Consider the following 20969-nt stretch of genomic DNA (forward strand, 5'->3'; position numbering starts at 1 on the left):
TTCAAAATGTTTTCTTCAACAGAAGAAAGGAACTCAAAATGTTTGGATCCATTTAAGGGTAAGTAAATAGAATAAATCATTTTGTGGGGGATTCACTGTCTTTTCTTTATTTCTTTAAATAAATATTAAACCTTACGTTGTTTTAGCTGTTAAAGAAAACCTGACTAATTGTGCCCATCTGTATCTGAGAGTCTTTTCGTTTCATGTGCCTGATAAAAAGGATACACATCTTGCATTAATGATAATAAACAAATAATAAACTTTTAATAGGAGGCTATACAGTATTATATTTGTGCATATATATTACATTAATCAGCCCTGAAGCCAAATATGGAGCTTATCTATCAAAATAACTAGTGATAAAGGTCTAAGTACACCCAAATCTATATGTTCTAGAAAAATATTAAATACAGATTTAAAGATATATTTTGCTTGACTTTAATTGTATTATCTTTAAGTTTCTAAATATGTTCGGCGACTAAAATATTATTTTAATAAATATATCTGTTTAATAAATCTGTTTTGTTTAAATGCACCAAAACACATTGCCTATATTCACCGAGAAATGGAGAAAAATATTTATTTCCAAAATGAGGTGTACTCAGTTATGCAGAGCACTATATCTGAATTGGTAAAATTAACTTAAGGAAAAAATAGTGGAAATTTGACTTGCATAATAACTATGTACACACTGCAAACACACATACTTATTGTGTTATGATAAACTATACATTTTATCTTAAGATAATAAAGTTTGCGATATGGCTTTATCTGTAATTGCCACAAAGCTTTAGCAGATTTCAGTGAAGTATGACCGCGGCTCTATGACGTTTGTTTTGAAAGCTCAGCCTGCAGCAGCAGAGCTCAAAACCAGAGAAATTCCTTTTCTCCCGAGACCTCAACTCTGTCCTTTTTTTTAAAACTGGCGGCCTCTTCATCAATGAGGCTTTTGTTCAGTGTTATTACTGGAGCAGCGGTTCGCTAAATGATGTCGATCCCAGTTGCTGAGTAATTGAAAACAACAAAAATGTCATTTGTTGAAGTTCAAGAATCTAAAATTATAACTAAAGCACCGCTGTGCCGTCAGCAGACAAAGAAGCTTCAGTAGCTAAAATGCATGAAGAAACAAATCAAAAACATGTGATCTTTGCAGCAAAATATGTTAATAAAAAAGCATTAAAAAGAACTTAACAGAAGCAACTCTATCAATGAGGGGAAAAGAGCAGACAATTTTAACCATAATGTATTGAAGCCCATTTTGACCTAAATCAGACACATTTAAGCAACCTCTCCAACTCCCCCCAAATGCGTATTAAACATATAATCATTTTAAAAATATGAGAAAGATTTTATATTTGCTACAGCACCAAATAATACATTTAAAAAAAGGAAAAAGTAACCCGATCTCACATTTACTCCATACATTTAGTATATATAGTAGTTGAAGTTCGATCAAAACCTTTCCTTAAATTGCCCTTAATCTATTGAACAACACCCATGTCATTCATTTCTTCATTTTCCTTTGGTTTAGTCCCGTAAATCTATCAGGGGTCGCCACAGCCGAATGAACCGCCAAATTATCGAGCATATGTTTTACGGATGCCCTTCCAGCTGCAACCCAGTACTGGGAAACTCCCATACAAACTCATTCACAGACTATGGCCAATTTAGTTTATCCAATTCAGCTATATTGCATTTTTTTTAGACTTGTGGGGGAAACCGGAGCACCCGGAGGAAACTAACGCCAACACGGAGAAAACAGGCAAACTCCACACAAAAATGCCAACTGACCCAACCAGCGACCTTCTTGCTGTGAGGCGACAGTGCTAACCACTGAGCCACTGTGTCGGCCTCCTTTGTCTTAAAATTTTTTTGAAATAACTAGTTTGATTCACTTCAATAATTGACTGTATGATTTCTTAACCCATATGAAGTTAAAGCTGTAGTATTGTTTTATAAACCTGTCGGAATGACACATTTTTGTAATTATACTAAAAAAATAAAAATAAAATAATTAGTTATAAATTACTATCTTAAATTAAATTTCATGAGTACCATCAGTAAAAGAAATGTGATGAGAAGTTTACAGAATAAAACAAACACAAACCCTATTCATTTTGAATATTCAAGAGGTATCTTTATATATTTTTTGGAAATGAAAGTGTCGTTTAGACAGGTTTATTTCTTAACGTACACACACAGGCCTGTCACAATAAACAATATATTAACGTATCGCACACATGGACATGACCTCAATCATTTTTGGTGATGCAATATATATTGCACATACATAAAAGCCAATTCCAGCAACGTTTGAGCTGATTGTGCAACATTTCTATCCCTATCAGAGGTGTCAGTGTCAGTATGGGTAAAAACACTCTAGTATTTACTATAAATGACTATAGTATATTTTCATGTGGGTGTCTGACAACTGAAAATAGATCTAGTAGAAGATATCACAGCCTCTGTTACTTTACCTTGCACTTATTTTGTTAACATTTATTATTTATTTATGATATGCGTTTTCATATTCTGATTCCAATGCCTAAATATTAAACTGTTAAAAATGACTATAATTAAATTAAATAGAATAAAAACTTCTGTCAGAAGAGTGTACTTGCGTTGTGATGATATTATATTGTTGTTATTCTGGCATTTTATATGGAGTGGCAAAAAAAATACTTAAAATGACAATAATATCGTTTATTGCAATATATTTTGATTTGATAAATCTTACAACAACAAAAATGACATCGTGACAGGCCTAGATATACAGTTTATTTGCAAAAACAACCACCAGTTTTCATAACTTCAAAATTCTAGTTTTCTGGAGTTATACACAGCATAAAACCATGATATCTAAACATTTGTAGTTTTGTTTTTGTAAATTAACTTTGCATATACAGTTGTAGTCAGAATTATTAGCCCCCCTGAATAATTTTTTTCCCCAATTTCTGTTTAACTGAGAGATTTGTTTTTTTTTAACCCATTTCTAAACATAATAGCTTTAATAACTCATTTCTAATTATTGATTTATTTTATCTTTGCCATGAAGACAGTAAATAATATTTGACTAGATATTCGAGACACGTCTATACAGCCTAAAGTGACATTTAAAGGCTTAACTAGGTTCATTAGGCAGGTTAGGGTAATTAGGCAAGTTATTGTATAACAATGGTTTGTTCTGTAGACTATTGAAAAAAAATTAGCTTAAAGAGGCTGATAATTTTGACCTTAAAATGATGTTTAAAAAATTAAAACCTGCTTTTATTCTAGCCAAAACAAAACAAATAAGACTTTCTCCAGAAGAAAAAACATATAAATATAAAAAACATTTAAATATTTTCATATTTAAAAACTGTCAATAATCACTAATGGAAATCTTACAAAATCCAGACCAGAAAAAAGTCAGATCATATGAGTAATGGGTAATATACAGTTGAAGTTAGAATTATTAGCCCCCCTTCGATTTTTTTTTTTCTTTTTAAATATTAAAACTATTATGTTTAGAAATGTGTTGAAAAAATCTCTCTGTTAAACAGAAATTGGGGGGAAAAAATAAACAGGGGGGCTAATAATTCTGACTTCAACTGTATCTATAGTCCATCTAGAGCTCCAGCAAACACACCAAACCCAAAGACAAAGAGTGACCCTCCTGTTCTTCACACTAATGTATCAGCTTTAGGACACTGAATAGGAAGCCCCTCCAACATTTAGCAGCTCAATAAATTTCCACAGACTGATTGGTTAATGACCAGTTAATCTTCATTAATGGCAGATCGTTGTTGGATTATAGCTCTAAAACTCCATGCGTGTTCAATACAAACTAAGGAGGTGAAATCAATGTCAAAAGTGTTAGTCATTTATAAAGTACAAATGAATAATTCGATTAGGGCCCTGGGTAGCACAAATATGACCTATTACTAGTACAATGCTATCTAAGAGGACACATGAGGCTCTGCATGAACTAAAGAGTCATTTTATGATCCCAGAAGAAGAAAGGCGGGTTGTCTCCCTGTCAGCTTTTCCGCACCGTCTGTAGCTCCCCTTTTCTGCTCAGAACAGTTAAATGCACATGCTTTGAGAGGCCTCTATGGGCCCCAATATGTTTTCATAAAAGGAAACTCATATGAGCATTCCACCTCAGCAAGCATGTCTAGATTTCTGGTTACACAGGAAATCAGAAGCGAGAGACGCATGCTATTTTTATTGTTTCTGCTTCATCTATCTTTTTTTTAAGATAGCTCTTTCGGCAAAATGCTTTATTAGTATGCAAAACACATCTCACTCCAAGCAGAGTTTTGGTTAACATATCATTTAGCAGAGCAAACGACACATTTTCAATTCAATCGTATGAAATGGTACGATTTTTAAAAGGAGGCGTGGCACCTGACCCCACCCCTAACCCCAACCGTCATTACTAAATTGTACGAATTAGATCGTACGAATTCATACGAATTAGCCACTAAATGAAAAAGTTACGAATTACCGTGAGATTGTGTTGGTATGTTAACGTGGGATGAGATTCATAATGTGTATCATATATGAGAGGTAACGTGTGTCTGAAACCTTCAGAGGAAAAAGAACAATGTTTGCCCTGTGCTAAATGTCATGATGTTTTCTCTACTCATGCATGCGGTTGCTAAGTTTTCCATGCATTTGCATGTTTGGCACGTTGTAAGCTATATTTATTTTATATAAGCAAAATGACTTTGTGTAAAATGGAACTCACACGGAACATTATTTCCCATTGAAAATGCAGTTGAAATAGATGTAGCACGTGAACTGTCCACTTTCTGAGATCATTTGTAAATCGCGTGCCACTTGATCTTTCTAAAACAATCTTAATATGCTGATTTGAAGCAGAAATATAAAATCTATGAACAACTTTTGTACTGGATCTTCAGAATTCATTAATATATTACATTTTATTCTTTCCTATAGGTTAAAACCGATAATTATCAGCTTTTCTTTTTTTTTTTTTTTACATATATATGAATATATGGAGTTCAGATGCCTACCTCTAAATGCCATCTGAAATTTTCTTCCAAACTGACCATTTTTTTTTATCATGTTCCTGTGTGTAGGTTCAATAGTTTTACTTTCATGCCAAAGAATGCAAACTTTTCATGGTTTTAAAATGAAATAACTCAACATAAACATAGGAGACTAATGTTGGAGGGGTTGCGGGAATGTAGGGAGTGTAATGTCCGAAGTTACTGGCATTTTGGCAAGGGGTAAAGATTGAGATCATGTAAATAATGCAGTTACCTACCTTTTACTCCCCTGTTTTTCTAGCTTGAAGGGATACCCCAGGATGTATATGATAAAAATCAGAGGTATATATACTACATATACTTTTACTAAGTGCAAGAAAGACTATAACATTAAATTGGACGTAGCCACACTATCCAACAATAATACAGTGGATAGAAAAACTTGAATCAATATATAGAATGGAATATGACTGCTCAACTTCAATTGAAATTGGATATTTTTAAACAAAGATGGGCATCTGTCACTGTCTGTATGTGAACATGGCAACAGGACATAGTATTCCCAGCTATATCCATTGAAATGTGAAAATGATGTGTGTGTCTTTTTGTAATTTGTTTTTATTTACTGGTAGTGTTACTTGTTGTTAATATTATTTCAATCATTATTTTTATATATATTTTTTATTTTTATAACTGCTGCGTTCACTGACTGTTTAGTTCTGTAAAATGTTTTAATGTTAAAAAAGTATTTAGATAAAGTTAAAAAGTTAAATAAACATAGGAGTCTGAGAAAAATGTTTATTTTTGGATGTCACTTAGATGTTTTTGCATCTGAACTCTTCATATACAGTTTAAGTCAGAATTATTAGCCCCCCTGTAATTTTTTCCCCAATTTCTGTTTAACAGAGAGCAGATTTTTTTTTTCAACACATTTCTAAGCAAAATAGTTTTAATAACTCATTTCTAATAACTGATGTATTTTATCTTTGCCATGATGACAGTAAATAATATTTGACTAGATATTTTTCAAGACACTTCTATACAGCTTAAAGTGACATTTAAAGGCTTAACTAGGTTAATTAAGTTAACTAAGCAGGTTAGGGGAATTTGGTATTGTATAAGGATGGTTTGTTCTGTAGACTTCTGGAAAAAAATATAGCTTAAAGGGGCTAATAATGTGGACCTTAAAATGGTTTTTAAAAAATTAAAAACTGCTTTTATTCTTGCCAAAATAAAACAAATAAGACTTTCTCCAGAAGAAAAATATTATCAGACATCCTGTGGAAATTTCCCTGCTCTGTTAAACATCATTTGGGAAAAATTTTAAAAAGAAAAAAAAAGTTATAAGTGAGGCTAATAATTCTGACTTCTACTGTATTTATATATTTAAAAAGTTTTGAAAACATTATAACACTTTTCATTAATTTAATGTGTCCTGAATTAATAAAAGTGTTAATTCCTTACAGAAAAAAATTAACTGCATATATATTTTAGCATGTCAAAATGTAATTTCCATTCTAGAAGGAAAGGACTGAAAAATGCAAATTATAGTCAAAATGAATCCGCTTCCTATGTGTAAAATATAGGTTAAACTGATCCGCTGAATGCAAATGAAGATCACGCTCAACAGATGAATACATGCACAAACAAAAAAAGATCATGGACAGACTCCAAAAACGGTTTAACATGAATTAGAGACAAATTATGTTGTGCTAATAGGTAAAAATGAAATCTCAGTGTAGTTAATCAAATTCATTCTGTGAATAAAATGCCCTTCAGAAATATCTGACATTGTTCATTTTTGCAACAGACTTCTGAATTAAATTGAAGATAAAAAAAGGTTTTCCTTCTTCCTAGTAAATGAGAGCACATGGCCAGCAGCTTCAGCAGTCACATGAGCATCACTGACCCCCGGAAATCCCTGCTGTGTTTGACCAGAGCCTGGGGCTTCACAGCGGGGATCATGACACTCTCATGACTGCCAGTCCACACCAGACCTTCATGCCAGGGGTCGATTAGCACTTCAGCACACACAAGACAAAGACTTTTTTTAATGGCATCCCTCTGTACATTAGCATACCTTTAATATAAACTGTTTAAAAAAAGACAAACAAGAGTAATCTTTACTCACGGAGACTTACACTGAAGGATGCTCTGCATGCACTGTAACAGGATCTGTTAACTAACAGGTTACAATTTACAATTATTGTGAATTGCATTATAGGACCTTGATCTCTGCTCTGCTCAACTTTTGATGTTGAAAATTGAACTCTACAGTTTAACAAAGTAACTTTCATTAACATTTTGGTAGTTCAAAATAATATAATGTTTAAGAAATAAACCTAAGTTGCAGAACATGTACTGGCAGTTTATTACACAGTTATTTCAGTTTTAGTACTAATTTAAAACACCAAACCAGACAATATATCACTTTAGACTATTACAAATGTTTATAAAAGTCACTTTTTTAATTTTTAAGGTTAAAAGTTCTTGGAAAAAAGATCAAGGTCTCAAAATGCAACTCAAAAGCATAAATAAATGAAGGAAAATAAAAACATGAATCACAAAATACGAGAAACTGATCATTTACAGATATTTATCTGTGTGAAAAGTTTCAGGAATGTCAAGTGGCTTTAAATGTCAACTAATCTCTGAATTATCTTTCACTGCGTATGGAAGACTCCCAAAACCTGAGTGCTTGCATATGCTGGGACGGCTGCTTCGCAGAGTACACTTACAGTGTTGCCATGTCCACTGATTATAAACAGTTTGGGCTCTACTCGTTATATGATTAAGTTTAGGGCACAGTTCACCCAAAAATGAACATTTATTAACACTCAGGTGGTTCCAAACTTTTATTATTTTCTTTCTTCTGTTGAGCACATAGGGAGTTGTTGGAAAAAAAGCAGCCAATGAAATCCATTATAGGGACAAACCACTAGGCCAATGGCTGCTTTTTTCCAACATTCTTTAATATATTTTATATTAATATTAATTATTTTTCATTTTGTCAATTTAGTGGCTAATTAGAGTTTAGTCGTATGAAAATGAAGAATTTTAAAAGTCACTGGGGGGATGAGCAAATCATCTTAAATTGTACAAATTCATACAAATTAGCCAACAAATCAAAAGTTCTGAATTGCCGTGAGATGGCATTAGTATATATTCCGTCGTGTTCAACCAGTGGTGGAAAAAGTACTGAAAAATCAAGTACTGTAAATAAAGTACAGTAAAAGTATCAGTTGTAAATATTACTTAGAGTATGAGTAAAACTAGACTTTTCAAAAGTGTCCAAGAGTACCGAGTAGTGAATATTACGCTGTTAAAAGCTGATGCATTTACATGTAATTTGTGGATGTGTGTTTGTAAACATAACATTCTGTAGTGCATTTAGTTATTGCCCAGCAGGTACACAACATCATAAGATGTTAATATTAGGTTAGATTTAGGTTGTGATGTCAGGTGACCAAAATTCAAGTCTAGCCAGTGTCTAAGGACAACGTTATTTTGATGTCCAATAACGACATCAAATGTCGTTGATATTTGGTTGATTATAGGTTGTTAGAAAGTGACTAAAATCAAACATTAAGTCAACATCTTTAACCAACATCATATTGATGTCAAATACTGACATTTATTTTTCAGGTATAGCAACCAAAATCCAACATCTGATAGACGTCATAGTGGTAACGTCCACACAACGTCAAGCTGTAACATCATTAGATGTTGATTTTTAGTTGATTTTGAGTTGGGCATTGACATATACCTGACATTGAGTTTTGACTAACCTGATTTGCATTTTCAAACAAAATGCAATGTCTCATGATGTTGGGGAACAACTTTAATCTGACATCATGTCGATGTCTTGTGCCTGCTGGGTGTTAAAGGCCATTTCTGTCATCAGTAAACATCTCTAATTTTCTGATGACCGACATGCATCTAAACAGACTCTGGGTCAATGCGTGTAAAGGTTGTGGACATCGTCTTGGACACTTTTAATGCTCCCAAACAGTTTGTTGCAATTATAAATCGCACATGTCTTGAGGTAGCTCATTATGATGCGATTTACTTTATATGTGTGATTTGATTGGACAGGAATCACAGACTGATTTTTCTAATCCCCATAGACAAGAAAAAAATTAAGTAGTGACTGCAGGTTGAAGGAAAGTCGTGGAGTAAAAGTACCGATACATAACTATAAATGTACTCAAGGGAAAGTAAAAGTACACATTTTAAAACTACCAAATTACAATTCCTGAGGAAAACTATGTAATTTGAGTATTTGTAATTAGTTACTTTACAGCACTGTGTTCAACAGAATAATGAAACTCAAGTCAAGGGTCAGTAGGGTTCTACTCACACCTGCTATTAGAGCCCCGGACACACCAACTGATGTGTTGTCATCTCGCATCGCCTGTGTCTAGTCTCGTCTGGACCAAAAGCTGCATGTGAACACACCAAAGAAACATCTGAACCACGTGCGCGTTTGAGAGCACATTTTCTGTTTTCTCATTCCAAAAAGAGAAACCAGAACATGAAAGGTGCAGATCCAAAGCCTAACCAAAACAGCGTTTACCATTCTGAGTTTTGTCACTCACAACTGAGAGATCCACTTCTGAAAATATGTCTGATAATTGACCAAAAGTCAGTTTGGTTGAGTTCCCTCTTCACTTAAATCCTAGTTTTGTCACTTCAGTTTTTGTTCTTGTGTTCTGATTCATTGTTAAATAACCAGAACATCTTTATCCAATAAAAGATACTAATTCTACATGTTGAATTGGGCCAACTTGCTCTGAAGTTAACCCGGTGAGAGGCAACGTGTGGAAAACACCAAACAAAATGGCTGAACAGACACTCACTGATGCTGACTAACAGCTGACCGTCGTCTTGGTGTGTCCTTTCAGTCTATTTTCATTGGTCTGATCACATGAAGGCACTATACCGTTCGCCCTGGCATTTAAACAAGTCTCACTTTTGAGTGTTCACTTTCAACCACTTCTCTGATGAAGGAGGGTCTGCAGGCAGGTGTGGGTTTTCCTTGATCTTTCAATCTAAGTGGATTTTATTTTTGAGTGAACCACCCCTTTATTTCAGTTGTTGAAAGCTGATTTCCATTTACAGAATGGCCTCTGTGCATAAAAGGAGTGTTGTGAATGTGAACTTCATCTGCAAATTTAGGGTACATGGCCAATTGGCCATTGGTAATAAGGCAGTGTTTTTGATAAAGGAATCAAATTTGACGGGGACATATTTTGCAGGCCACATTGTTAATATTTGGATTTATCAACATTTTAATGGGCTTGTTTTTGTCAAATGAGTCAAGGCTTGCCATGCTTTTCCTAGTGAGTTTGTCACTCATACTGAAGACAGACAAATCTCTCATGAGATGAGAGTTAAAAACTGGTGGCCTGAGATTATCTCTGCTGTTATGAGACGAGATGCAGAAGATTCAGAGGAACAGATCCAGTTTCAGGAAGCTTTATGCTGTGGCTGCATTGGAGCACAAGCTGCCAGGGTTGACCCTTCACACCTGAGAGCCCACAGGCCTTAAGATCCTCCATCTGCTGACCCATTAGGAGGTTACAATGTCAAACCGAGACACTTCATTTGCCTACACCGTGTCAGGTGTGCTCAGATACGCCAATGACAACAGATGGACAGAGATAACAGACAGGTTGTCTTGTTTTTTTCCTCTTCAGGATTGTTTCTTTGGATTCGATTGACACAATAATCTTTCTTTCATTTCACCAAAAGAAAAGGCTTCTGTAATCACCTCGGCTTACTGTAAGGCGTGTGAATAGAGCCCGGGGCAGAGGAGCGGGAGGTCCTGCAGGCTCCATCAACAGCTCTGGCTCTTTGTTGAAGCTCTGGGCAAGAGAACTGGACTCTGCAGGAGATTGACTGACCTGCCGTCACACCAATAGAGCAGTCACGCAACACAACACAATAAACACTCTGTGGACATTACGTGCTGAATGACACCAGCTTCACCGTGACAAAGGGAAGATCTTCTGACACCGAGACTAAATTATTGAGCAGCTCTTTTATTAAAGTAAAAGATAAATAAAAAAACCATGAATACCTTTTATCAAATGTTCAGTGTCTGATCAGCAGAGCCTGTAAAATAAAAATAAATGACTTATGCGCAATGACTATAGATGATTTATGCGCAAATGCCACAGATGTCTTTAAAAAGTTGTGATTAAAAACGTGTGCTGGTGCTTTTACCTGTTCAATTATTATTAACAACATATTGGGTAATTCGATAATGTTTCCGTTACTATAAAGAACACACTGATATAAAAACCAAATCTGAACAGCTGGTATTTTATGGAAATAGATTTGTGCCAAATAAAATGCTCGAAACTTTTGCACAAACAAGTACAAGTTAAAAAAAAAATTAACGAATTAAAAAACAATCGAGAAAAAAAAATACCGTCTTTAGGAAAAGTGTATTATTAGTTCGGTTCACTCTCTGCTTCGATTTCTTTAAATGCAATTTCGATTGCGCTGCCAGAGTTTACGTTTCTCAAATTTACATTTGCGATTCTTGCACAAAGCTCTTATGGGGAGGGCTTACCTGTAATTCATTCTTATTGGCTAAGGGGACTTCTATAATAAACATTTGCATTCAATGACATTTTAAATAAATACTCCGGCTGTCTTGTCTCGCAATGAGTTTGACAAACGCAGTCCAATGCATACAAGTAACATTAACAATAAAGTTGTGTTCCACACAAGAAAGAGCTTAGCTATACCAAAAGACTCTATAATACAGAGTAATGATCAATATGCTGAATAAAGCCCCGCCTACTAGTACAGGAGCCAATCATCGATCTCTACATGGTGAATAAAGCCCGCCTTCTAGTTTAGGAGCCAATCATCTATAGTTATGTGGTGAATAAAGCCCGTCTTCTAGAACAGGAGCCAATGATTGATCGTTTAATAGTGAATAAAATTCAGGAGTTTTGTGCGTTTTATCTAATTCTATAGTATTTCTAGTATATTTCCCATCAAGTTGAAGTTTAAACAAGCTAATTTACAGACACAAACAAAACTTTTTGGAAGAGACCTGCCCACAATAGACCTTTTAAAGTTAAGCAATGTGCCCAACACATTGGATCGTGTTTCAAATAATGGAGAAAATGAGTCAGTAAACACGTTTGGAAGATTTCATCCGTCTTCACTGATGTATAACTGGACCTAAATTTAAAAGCATCCATGAGAGAGAGGCTTTCAGGCTCACTGTGTGGATCTTCCAGAACAAAGAAATGTCTCTTGTCTAATTAAATTTGAATATCCTCGACCATGCTATTTACATCTGTTTATTGTTGCTCTGCATCCACTTCCCTTTGTGCTGCCGATCAGACAGGATCTTAAAAATGTGACAACACAGCTAGAGCTGGATATGATGCTGAATACGCATGAAATGGGCGCTTTAAAAGAGAAAAACTGCGCAAATTTCATGGATGTTGAGGTTAAGAGTCTGACCACTTGTGTTTAGTGGGGTCACTAAAGGACAGAAATGTTGCAAAATTAAAAATAAAAAATTTAACAAAATTTGTATTACCTATTCAAAGCTGAATTTTCAGCATCACGTCTTCAGTGTCACATGACGTTACTTCAATATTTATTTGAAAGGCCCATTCACATCAAGGACAATAACAGATAAAAGACAATATTGATGACACTAAAAGTTTTTCTTACTGATGAACAATAAAAAAAAAAATTATAATAATAAAACGTCCTGCTTTAAAGAGCTTAAACATTTATGGCCTGTTTACACCTAGAATGCAGGGGCGGACTTGGTGATTTGGGGGCTCTAACCTTGAAAGTCAAAACATTCTCTTTCTTTATAGATATTTTTCCTTTGTAGATTAGTTTTTTTTTTTTTTTTTGTAAATAACCTGCATGTTAAAAATATATTTAAAGTATATATTTTTTATTTTAATATTTAAAGGAACCTTTATCGTCTCAATGTAAAATTGTTTTCCATTATATTAATTCGTCTTTTTTCCAAAACGTTCTCAAAACACACTTGCAGTCTACCAACCTCTACTCTTATTGCTTGCAGTCTCTTTGAACCGCTCACTCCTTGCGCGTGTGCAGTTTGAAAGGAACAGTTCATTTTCCATGGGGGCCCCTATGTTATTTAACATAAATGTTAAAATATTAAACATTTATATGAAAAAAATATTGTTTTTTCAAACAGTTTTGACAACAGATTGTAAAATTTCATATATTTTTTTAAATGATAAATGAGCTATATGACTATTATAGGCTTATTGGTATTGGTCGAGGCCCCCTAATTCCCCGGGGCCTTATGTGGCTGCTTACCACGCCTATTGGTTTAGACTGGCTCTGCTAGAATGATAAGGTCTAGACTAGAGAAAATAATGATCCACACCGTTTTTGATCTCTTTTGTTTTTATAATTCAGCATCTAGAAAAAATCTTTTTGATACTGTGATTGTTATTGTTATAGTCAATGACTTTGATGTGAACAGGTTATTTGGAAACCGCTGTGCTTCTTAACCCTTTTGCACTGTTTAAATGTACTACCCTTTTGTTTTTTAAAAACATCCACTAAATTAAACAGCTGTAAAAATGTATCAGATTAATATAGATTTCTTTTTTTTTCTTTTTTTTTTGCATAAATCTGTCCTCAGTCCTGATCAAAACTACTCAATTGTTTAGAAAATTCAGGATTTTTAATCTTTAATTGCCAAATTCCCAAATGATGTGACTGATTTGGTGAAAAAAATGGATTTTTATTAGGGAGAAAAAAATGAAAGTTAATAAAAAAACAAAGGCAATGTTATTTCACACGTCCAAAACTTTGATAAAAGATAAAAACAAAAATCCAGTCAACACTTACTTTTTATATTGAAAATACATCATTTTGTGTGCTTTATCATCAATTCAGTGACATCATTTATGAATTTGGCAATTAAAGAGTTAAAATCCTGTAATTATCCAAGCAATTTAGTAGTTTTGATCAGGACTGAGGTTGATTAACAGATTTATGCAAAAAATGAAAAAGAATATTAATCTGATGCATTTTTACAGCAGTTTCATTCAGTGGATGTTTTCATCCTGAACATGATAAAAGGTTAGTAAATTTGCCCGGAGTGAATAGCTCAGTTTTTAAACTTCAAAGGATTTTCCCAAAATATCTATGAAAATAGGATGTCGTCACCAAAAATCATTCTGCTAGCTAAGACAGTTGTGGCAAAATTAAGACACAAAATCACCCCAGAGAGGATGAAAACATCTCCAACAGCACATACGGGTTAATATATGTGTGATTCCATTAACAAATAAACATAATAAATGTTTACTGTTATGTTTGATCAACTTCATGAATTCATTTATATGAATTAACATTAAGAACTTACCTCAAATTTTTAATCAGGAAGCGCAAATGTCAGTAGCAAAACAGGCAGTACAGAGCAAACGCTGTATTAAGAGGTGATCTTCGCATTTGGGCTTCCACAAAACTGTATGAACCGTTTGCTAAATGTAGAGAGCTGTGTTGCTAACCTTACAGGAGAAACCCCAGTCAACACCAAATGTTTTTTTTTTTCCCCCATTTCATTTCATTTCATTTCATTTCATTTGAATTTGACTGATTTTGCAAACAAACCGGTTAAATTTCCATCAAGGTCTTTGTTTTATTCAACTGAAAACTAACAGAAGTTCTTATTATTGACTCTGCGTGTTGTTCAAAAAATGACTTTCAACATAGAAGTAAATCCAACAGGTGTCCTTAAAACTCTCCCGAAAATCAGTTTGGTTCCTGTTACAAAATACGTAGAAAAAAACAACAAAAAACAGTGAGGGCTAACAGTTAAGACACAGAAGCCTGGATTTTTTTATTTAAGAGTTCAAAAGTGTCTCTTTGTACCGTGGTGGTCCTCAAAGAGGTCTGAAGAAGCGATGCGGTGGTCCATAGTGCATAGGCATATTGAAGTCAAAGTTTAGATTTCGAGGTTGGTAGTTCACCGGGGGGAGGTTGGGCAGCGGGGGCACGTATGGGGCTGGAATGGGCTGAAGGAAGAGGCGCTGCGGGCCGGGCAGCATGACCTGCGGGATGAGCAGCGGTGCACGGACAGCCTGAGGAGCTGCGTTTGGGGCTGGCGGCGTCACCCGAGGACGCTTGGCTGGGATGGGCTCAGGCGGAGGGCCCACTCTCTTCCCTGTGGTTTCTGGAGGACAGATTGCAAAACATCGTTAAAACTGACTCCAGTCTATGAGTCAGTTTAAAGCAGCTCTACCTTCCTGCAGAGTTTAGCTGAGTTTAGCTAAAGACACTCGTCTTTATTTAAGTACTCTACGTCCTACATAGGGTCTTTACACCTGCCTTATTTACTTCAGTTGAATCGCACTAGAGTTTGTTTTCCCTCTTGGTGCGGTTCGTTTGGGCAGGTGAGAATGTTGCAATCGCCAGAGTGCGCACCAAAAGAGGACCAAAAAAGCGTACCAAGACCACCTTTTCAAAGAGGTCTCAAAAAGTACTGCGGTAACTGGATTAGTCCAAAAAGGCGTAGTCTGATGCACTCTCCCATCTTATAGGATGTGGAGGACAAATATTTGTTGACAGCGCTTTACCAACATAAACAGAGAGAGAGAGAGAAGGGAGGGAAAACATTAGCCGATGGATCTTTGTTAATATTTCCTGAAGATGATTATGTCGCAGTTTAGCTAAATTAATTCACGACTCCTCCTTAAGTGACTTGCGAAGCGCCTTCGCCATTTGCAATGCATTAAAACATTGTTTTACAGTCATAGCCACAGCGTAAGCACCCTCATTTGATATAGTTGTGTTTGACAACGGTTGAAGCTAAATCTGCAAGAAAGTAGATTTCCAGAAACAGGGTTAAGGACCTCTAGTTTAAATCATAGGTCTCAAACTTGATTCCTGGAGGGCAAGAGGCTCTGCACAGTTTTGCTCCAATCCTAATCAAACACAGTTAATCTAACTAATTAAGGAATACCAGAGACTATTAAGCAGATGCACTGTAAAACCCAATAACTTAACTCAAACTGTTTGAGGAAACTGATTGCGGCAATCCATTTAAGTTTTGAAACAAAATGGTTTGAGTACTGTAAACTATGATATTAGTACAACTAATATATATATATATATATATATATATATATATATATATATATATATATATATATATATATATATATATATATATATATATATATCTTGAGCTAAATACACGTATATTAGTTGTGTTAATATCATCAAAATCTTAGAGAATTAGTAACGTAAACATTTTTAATTCAGTTAGCAAATCAAGTTTAGTTAACAGAGCAATTTAAGTCCAAAGAACTATATAGCTACTCAAATGGCTTTGGTATTGCTTCTAGCATTAGAGTTAAGATTAGACATGGGACGATAACCGTTTTCAAGGTATACTGCAATTTGGAAAAGTCAAGGTTTTAAAATTGTCAAAATTTTCTGCAATACCGTTCCTAAGGTATGTGTACAATTTTTAAAAAAATTTTTTTTAAAAACAATTTTTAGGACAACCATATCTCCAGCAGAAAAACATATCCAAAGATGTCGTTTTAAATTGTAAAAACAAATGAAGACAGCAGAAGTCAATAATTAATTTAGCCTGACATGTTTAATGTTCCACAATATTTTAAATGTTTCTCAAAATAAGATATATTGAGTTTAAAAGAGGAATAAAGTTTTTGTTTTTTAGCCAGACATTTAAAAAGAATATATTTTGAGTGGTAATTACAATATCGTTATACCATGATATTTTTATCCAAGGTCACCATACCGTCAGAATCTTATACCAGTTTATTAAGTTCCCACAATAAAAAAAATAAATAAATTAATGCATTCATAACTCATTAGGTTGGAGTTCTGCTTAATATAATCAGTTTATGAGTTACCATAACTCTTTCTCATTAAGTCAAAGTAACTTTTTTTTTTAAATTATCAAAAGGACAAACCAACTTATTTATTTTAGTGATTTTGACTGGTAGGTTTTACAGTGTGTGAATGTGGGTATAAGCACACAGACTTTTCATTCAGTCAGCCAGCCCAAACGCTTCAAGTCGTGCCATTACAAAATCACCACATTTAAGATCTGATTTCTTTAAAATCAATGATCTTAACTGCCTAATATACAATAAGAAGCACTGAACTGAATTCCATTTTTTTCTTGCCATGTCTTTAAAGAATGGAAATTTATTTTACCTCAGTATTCTCAATGGAGTTTCTGTGCTAACCTGTTGCTACTGATGGTGCAACAGTCTTTCATCTCGTTTTACTTAAACAACCAAATATATATATTAATAATATATATATGTGTGTGTGTGTGTGTGTGTATGTATATATATATATATATATATATATATATATATATATATATATATATATATATATATATATATATATTTATAACTGACTGTACTTTAATTACATAACAACATCGATGCTGCAAATAAAACCTTATGAAATTGAAAACAGTCACATTAATCTTTCACCAGAAGTTTATTGTTGGCTGAAAACACTAGCTGTGCAAATAGCCTATTGGAGGTGGTTGGAGCTAAACTCTGCAGAGCTGTGGCCCTTCAGCAATTGAGTTCGAGAGCATTGGTTTAGTGTCATCCAGAAGACTGACCTGGCTGATTCGGCTGAGTGGTCTTCTTATTTAACTCCGCTTCACCTTCTTTTTGAATCTCCTGAATGATTCGCTCATCGTCTTGCTGTGGATTGAAAAAGACACCGAAACAGAGATTGTTAGAAGAAATAGAAAAGCAGAGCAAACAAAAAAGCCTTTCAAAAAGGCACAGCAATTATACTCTCCGGTTACTGTTCAACCATGTGAAAAAGACCAGCAAACCTTGCCAGAAACGATCTGATGCCAATGTCCATATCAGAGCCGGGGCAGAAGCGGGACATCAGATGAACTTCATCGCTCAAACACAAAACAGCTCAAGTTCAGCAGTCAGCCTGGTGTGTTTGGTGCCAGGTGATTAGGCACAGCTCTGAATGCTGGGGTAATTGCGGCCCCCGGGCTGCCAGCAGGACGGCACCCTGACTGCGCTCTTCACACAAAAAACAGCATTCAAATGCCTTAACCGGATAATTAGTGGAACTCCTGGATCAACCGGAAGAGCATTTCTCACTGCTTAGGGATAGTTTCCCCAGAAGATGACGATTCCGTCATCATTTACTCATCCTCATGTTGTGCCAAACAGAGATTTATAGTTCCCACAGGACAACAACTGAAGACTGTGAGAGGAAGGTTTGTGCTATTTATGGTGACCATGAACGCACATGATAACTAACTAATTAAAATAACACATTAAATAAAATAAAAAAAAATTATAAACCTTCACGTCATTACAATCTCATGAGATCTTTGGTCGTTTTTAAAATGTAAATGAATATATTTTCGATTCCACCAGAGAGCTCCGTCATCTTCGCTAGACAGCAATGGTCAAGATAATTTCAAAGTCCAGAAAAGGAACTAAAAACATTGTTGACACACGTGACTTCAGTAGTTCAACTGTAATCATATTAAACACTAATAACACTTTTCTGTTTGGGTTAATATACATGTTTGGGTGAATGAACCTTTAAGCACAAATCTAGCTGATCAGTCTCCTTCAGATTCAACTTAAGTTACCAAATTTAAAAAATTCATTATGTTATTGGTTCTAGATATTATAATCCCACTATCACACAAGGATACTTCAAAAATGGGAAATAACTGGATGCAAAATTTTCAAATAACAGTCGAAAAATTGCAAATAAGCGAATAGGGCAGGGAGTTGAGTTGAAAATTTGTCAAATTTTGGAATTGATTGTACCAACAAGAATTGATTATTTAAGATTATTTTTGAGTATAATTTAACTGCCTGCTCTACCAAGTGGTTGACCATGTTTTGACTGTTTTAAATAATAACTGATAAAGTCATTTAAAGAATGACCATTTTAAATAATGGTTTACACACACAGCATTGCTGGTTTACAAGAAAATCTAACAAACATAATTCTGTTGCACTACTACACTTGACGCTATTGTAAAAAACAACAACAACAACAAACAAACAAGAAAACATGTTAACTATTAATTTGAAATATTTTATGGCATACTTCAAAAATCAAGATGATTTAGTAATCAGAAATGTTTTATTTTGATTATTTATTACACTTCATATTTTCAGATTACTTTTACCGTAAACTGACATTTCAATCATTTGGCAGAGATTGATATTTTAGAAATGATGGATGTGTTGAAAAAAAAAAAAAGCAGCATTGAGTGTGTTAACTAGCAACATTAAGAGTTAAGAAATGCAATCCAAAATTTGTTTTCTTGGTGGGGCAGTTAAACACTTAAAAGAACTCATTTAAGTTTAACTCTCGCTTGATTATAATGATAAGAAGTCAGATACATGTCAACAAACAGATGAGCTCTGACAGTTCGCTTCACAGAACTGGTTCAAACAAACTTTTCAGAGATTGATTTGTACTCCTGTGTTACTTCAAACACCTAGTTAGGGTATATCATCCGAACATATTGACATGAAACTTTTTGCAGGTTAATTTTAGTGATTTGTGTTTGTTTCACAGTTTCATTCAGTGCTACTGCTTTATAAACAGCAAATAACACAACTACTGTTTTTGCACCCAATGGACACATTCTAGAGATCCATACACAAAGAAATAATCATGGAAAAGGTCCAGTAAAGTTCTTAATTTAAGCTTAACATGGGGAAACTAAACTGCTGTTCACAACAGAAAGTTTTAAGCTTCACTTTGAATTCATAAAAAGATAAAAGATGCATAACTTTATCTTATTTTCACTAATTAAAATTCAACTTTATACTTCCAAAACAAAACAGCACCAAAAACCTGCCATTGCTACAACAAAACCTCCACACACATCTGATAAACTGCACGCTCTTTCTTCATGGTTGTATTGTTGGTTATTTCAGTCTACAGTTTACCATAAACATTGTATTCAATAATTGTACAAAAAACACAAACATGATCTGTTCTCGCATCCGTGTATGCAATAAATGATGATTGATTAGGGTATTGCTTGGTTTATTTTTTACTAATGATGATTGAATAATAATCAAAAAAGGAATCCTAATAAAATAAAACGTCCTGTGAGTTGTAAATAATGAACGAGCACTTTACTCATCTATATAATGCATAACGGTTGACTGTGGTATCAGCAGTATTTATGCTGTAAACCTCCGAGAACTGCTAATCCATCAACATGCACGACAGCAAGCACACTTCTCTGAAGTACCTCTCATACGTTCTGTATACAAAACTGACACAAAGCCATTACACATACATTACCTGCTGTTTATCCTGAGACTGCAGGACTCTTATAAAGAACAAACTATCAATTCATCACGTTACGTTCTGTCAATCTGATGCAGTGAGTTTCATTTTTTCCCAAAAGTTTCCTTTTATTTCTAAAAGTTAAAGTAACCTGAAATACAACCAAGCCTTTATAGTTAGTGTTGGGCCTGTTCCTCTTAAAGAGTAATTAACTACTAGTTACTTCTCACAAATAGTAACTGAGTTAGTATCTCATACTACATAGTTAATTAATTATAGAAGTAACTAATGACCAGGGAAAGTAACTATTGCATTACTTTAAAAAAAAATATTCGTCAAATGACTATAAAATAAATATAAAACATTGTACACTGATCTACACTATTTAAATGGTGTTGTGGGACAGTGTAAGAGACAACTGCAGCATGTCCTTAACTATATATCTAGATACTATTTAGTTAAATTCTGTCTGAGTAATAAGTGTTTGCAGTGGAGAATTTTTTTTGGTTTTTGTTTTATTTGCTTTGACGTTGTGGCTTCGTCTCCTCTTTTGGTAGCAGAGCTCACATTATCACATGTGTAGCCACTAATTTTATGGCAGCATGTGACGAGGTGAGGTTCTTCATTAGATTAGAA

General features: G+C 34.3%; 1 protein-coding gene across 2 annotated transcripts in view; it reads right to left on the reverse strand.

Annotated features, from left to right (window-relative positions):
• Nucleotides 1-14645: 14645 nt before the first annotated feature.
• rnf216 (ring finger protein 216) overlaps nt 14646-20969 on the reverse strand; it is a 59806-nt gene continuing 53482 nt past the window's right edge. The window contains exons 16-18 of one of the 2 annotated variants that reach the window (XM_068219338.2): nt 17650-17734; nt 14904-15204; nt 14646-14795 (exon numbers count right to left, since the gene is read on the reverse strand). In XM_068219338.2, coding sequence (XP_068075439.1) covers nt 14915-15204; nt 17650-17734 — 375 coding nt within the window. In that variant the 3' untranslated portion in view covers nt 14646-14795; nt 14904-14914. Of the gene's footprint in view, nt 15205-17649; nt 17735-20969 lie in introns of both variants that reach the window. The other variant, XM_682779.10, reaches the window with a different exon arrangement.

This window comes from Danio rerio, chromosome 3, assembly GCF_049306965.1.
Source record: "Danio rerio strain Tuebingen ecotype United States chromosome 3, GRCz12tu, whole genome shotgun sequence".
Classification (NCBI taxonomy): Eukaryota; Metazoa; Chordata; class Actinopteri; order Cypriniformes; family Danionidae; genus Danio; species Danio rerio.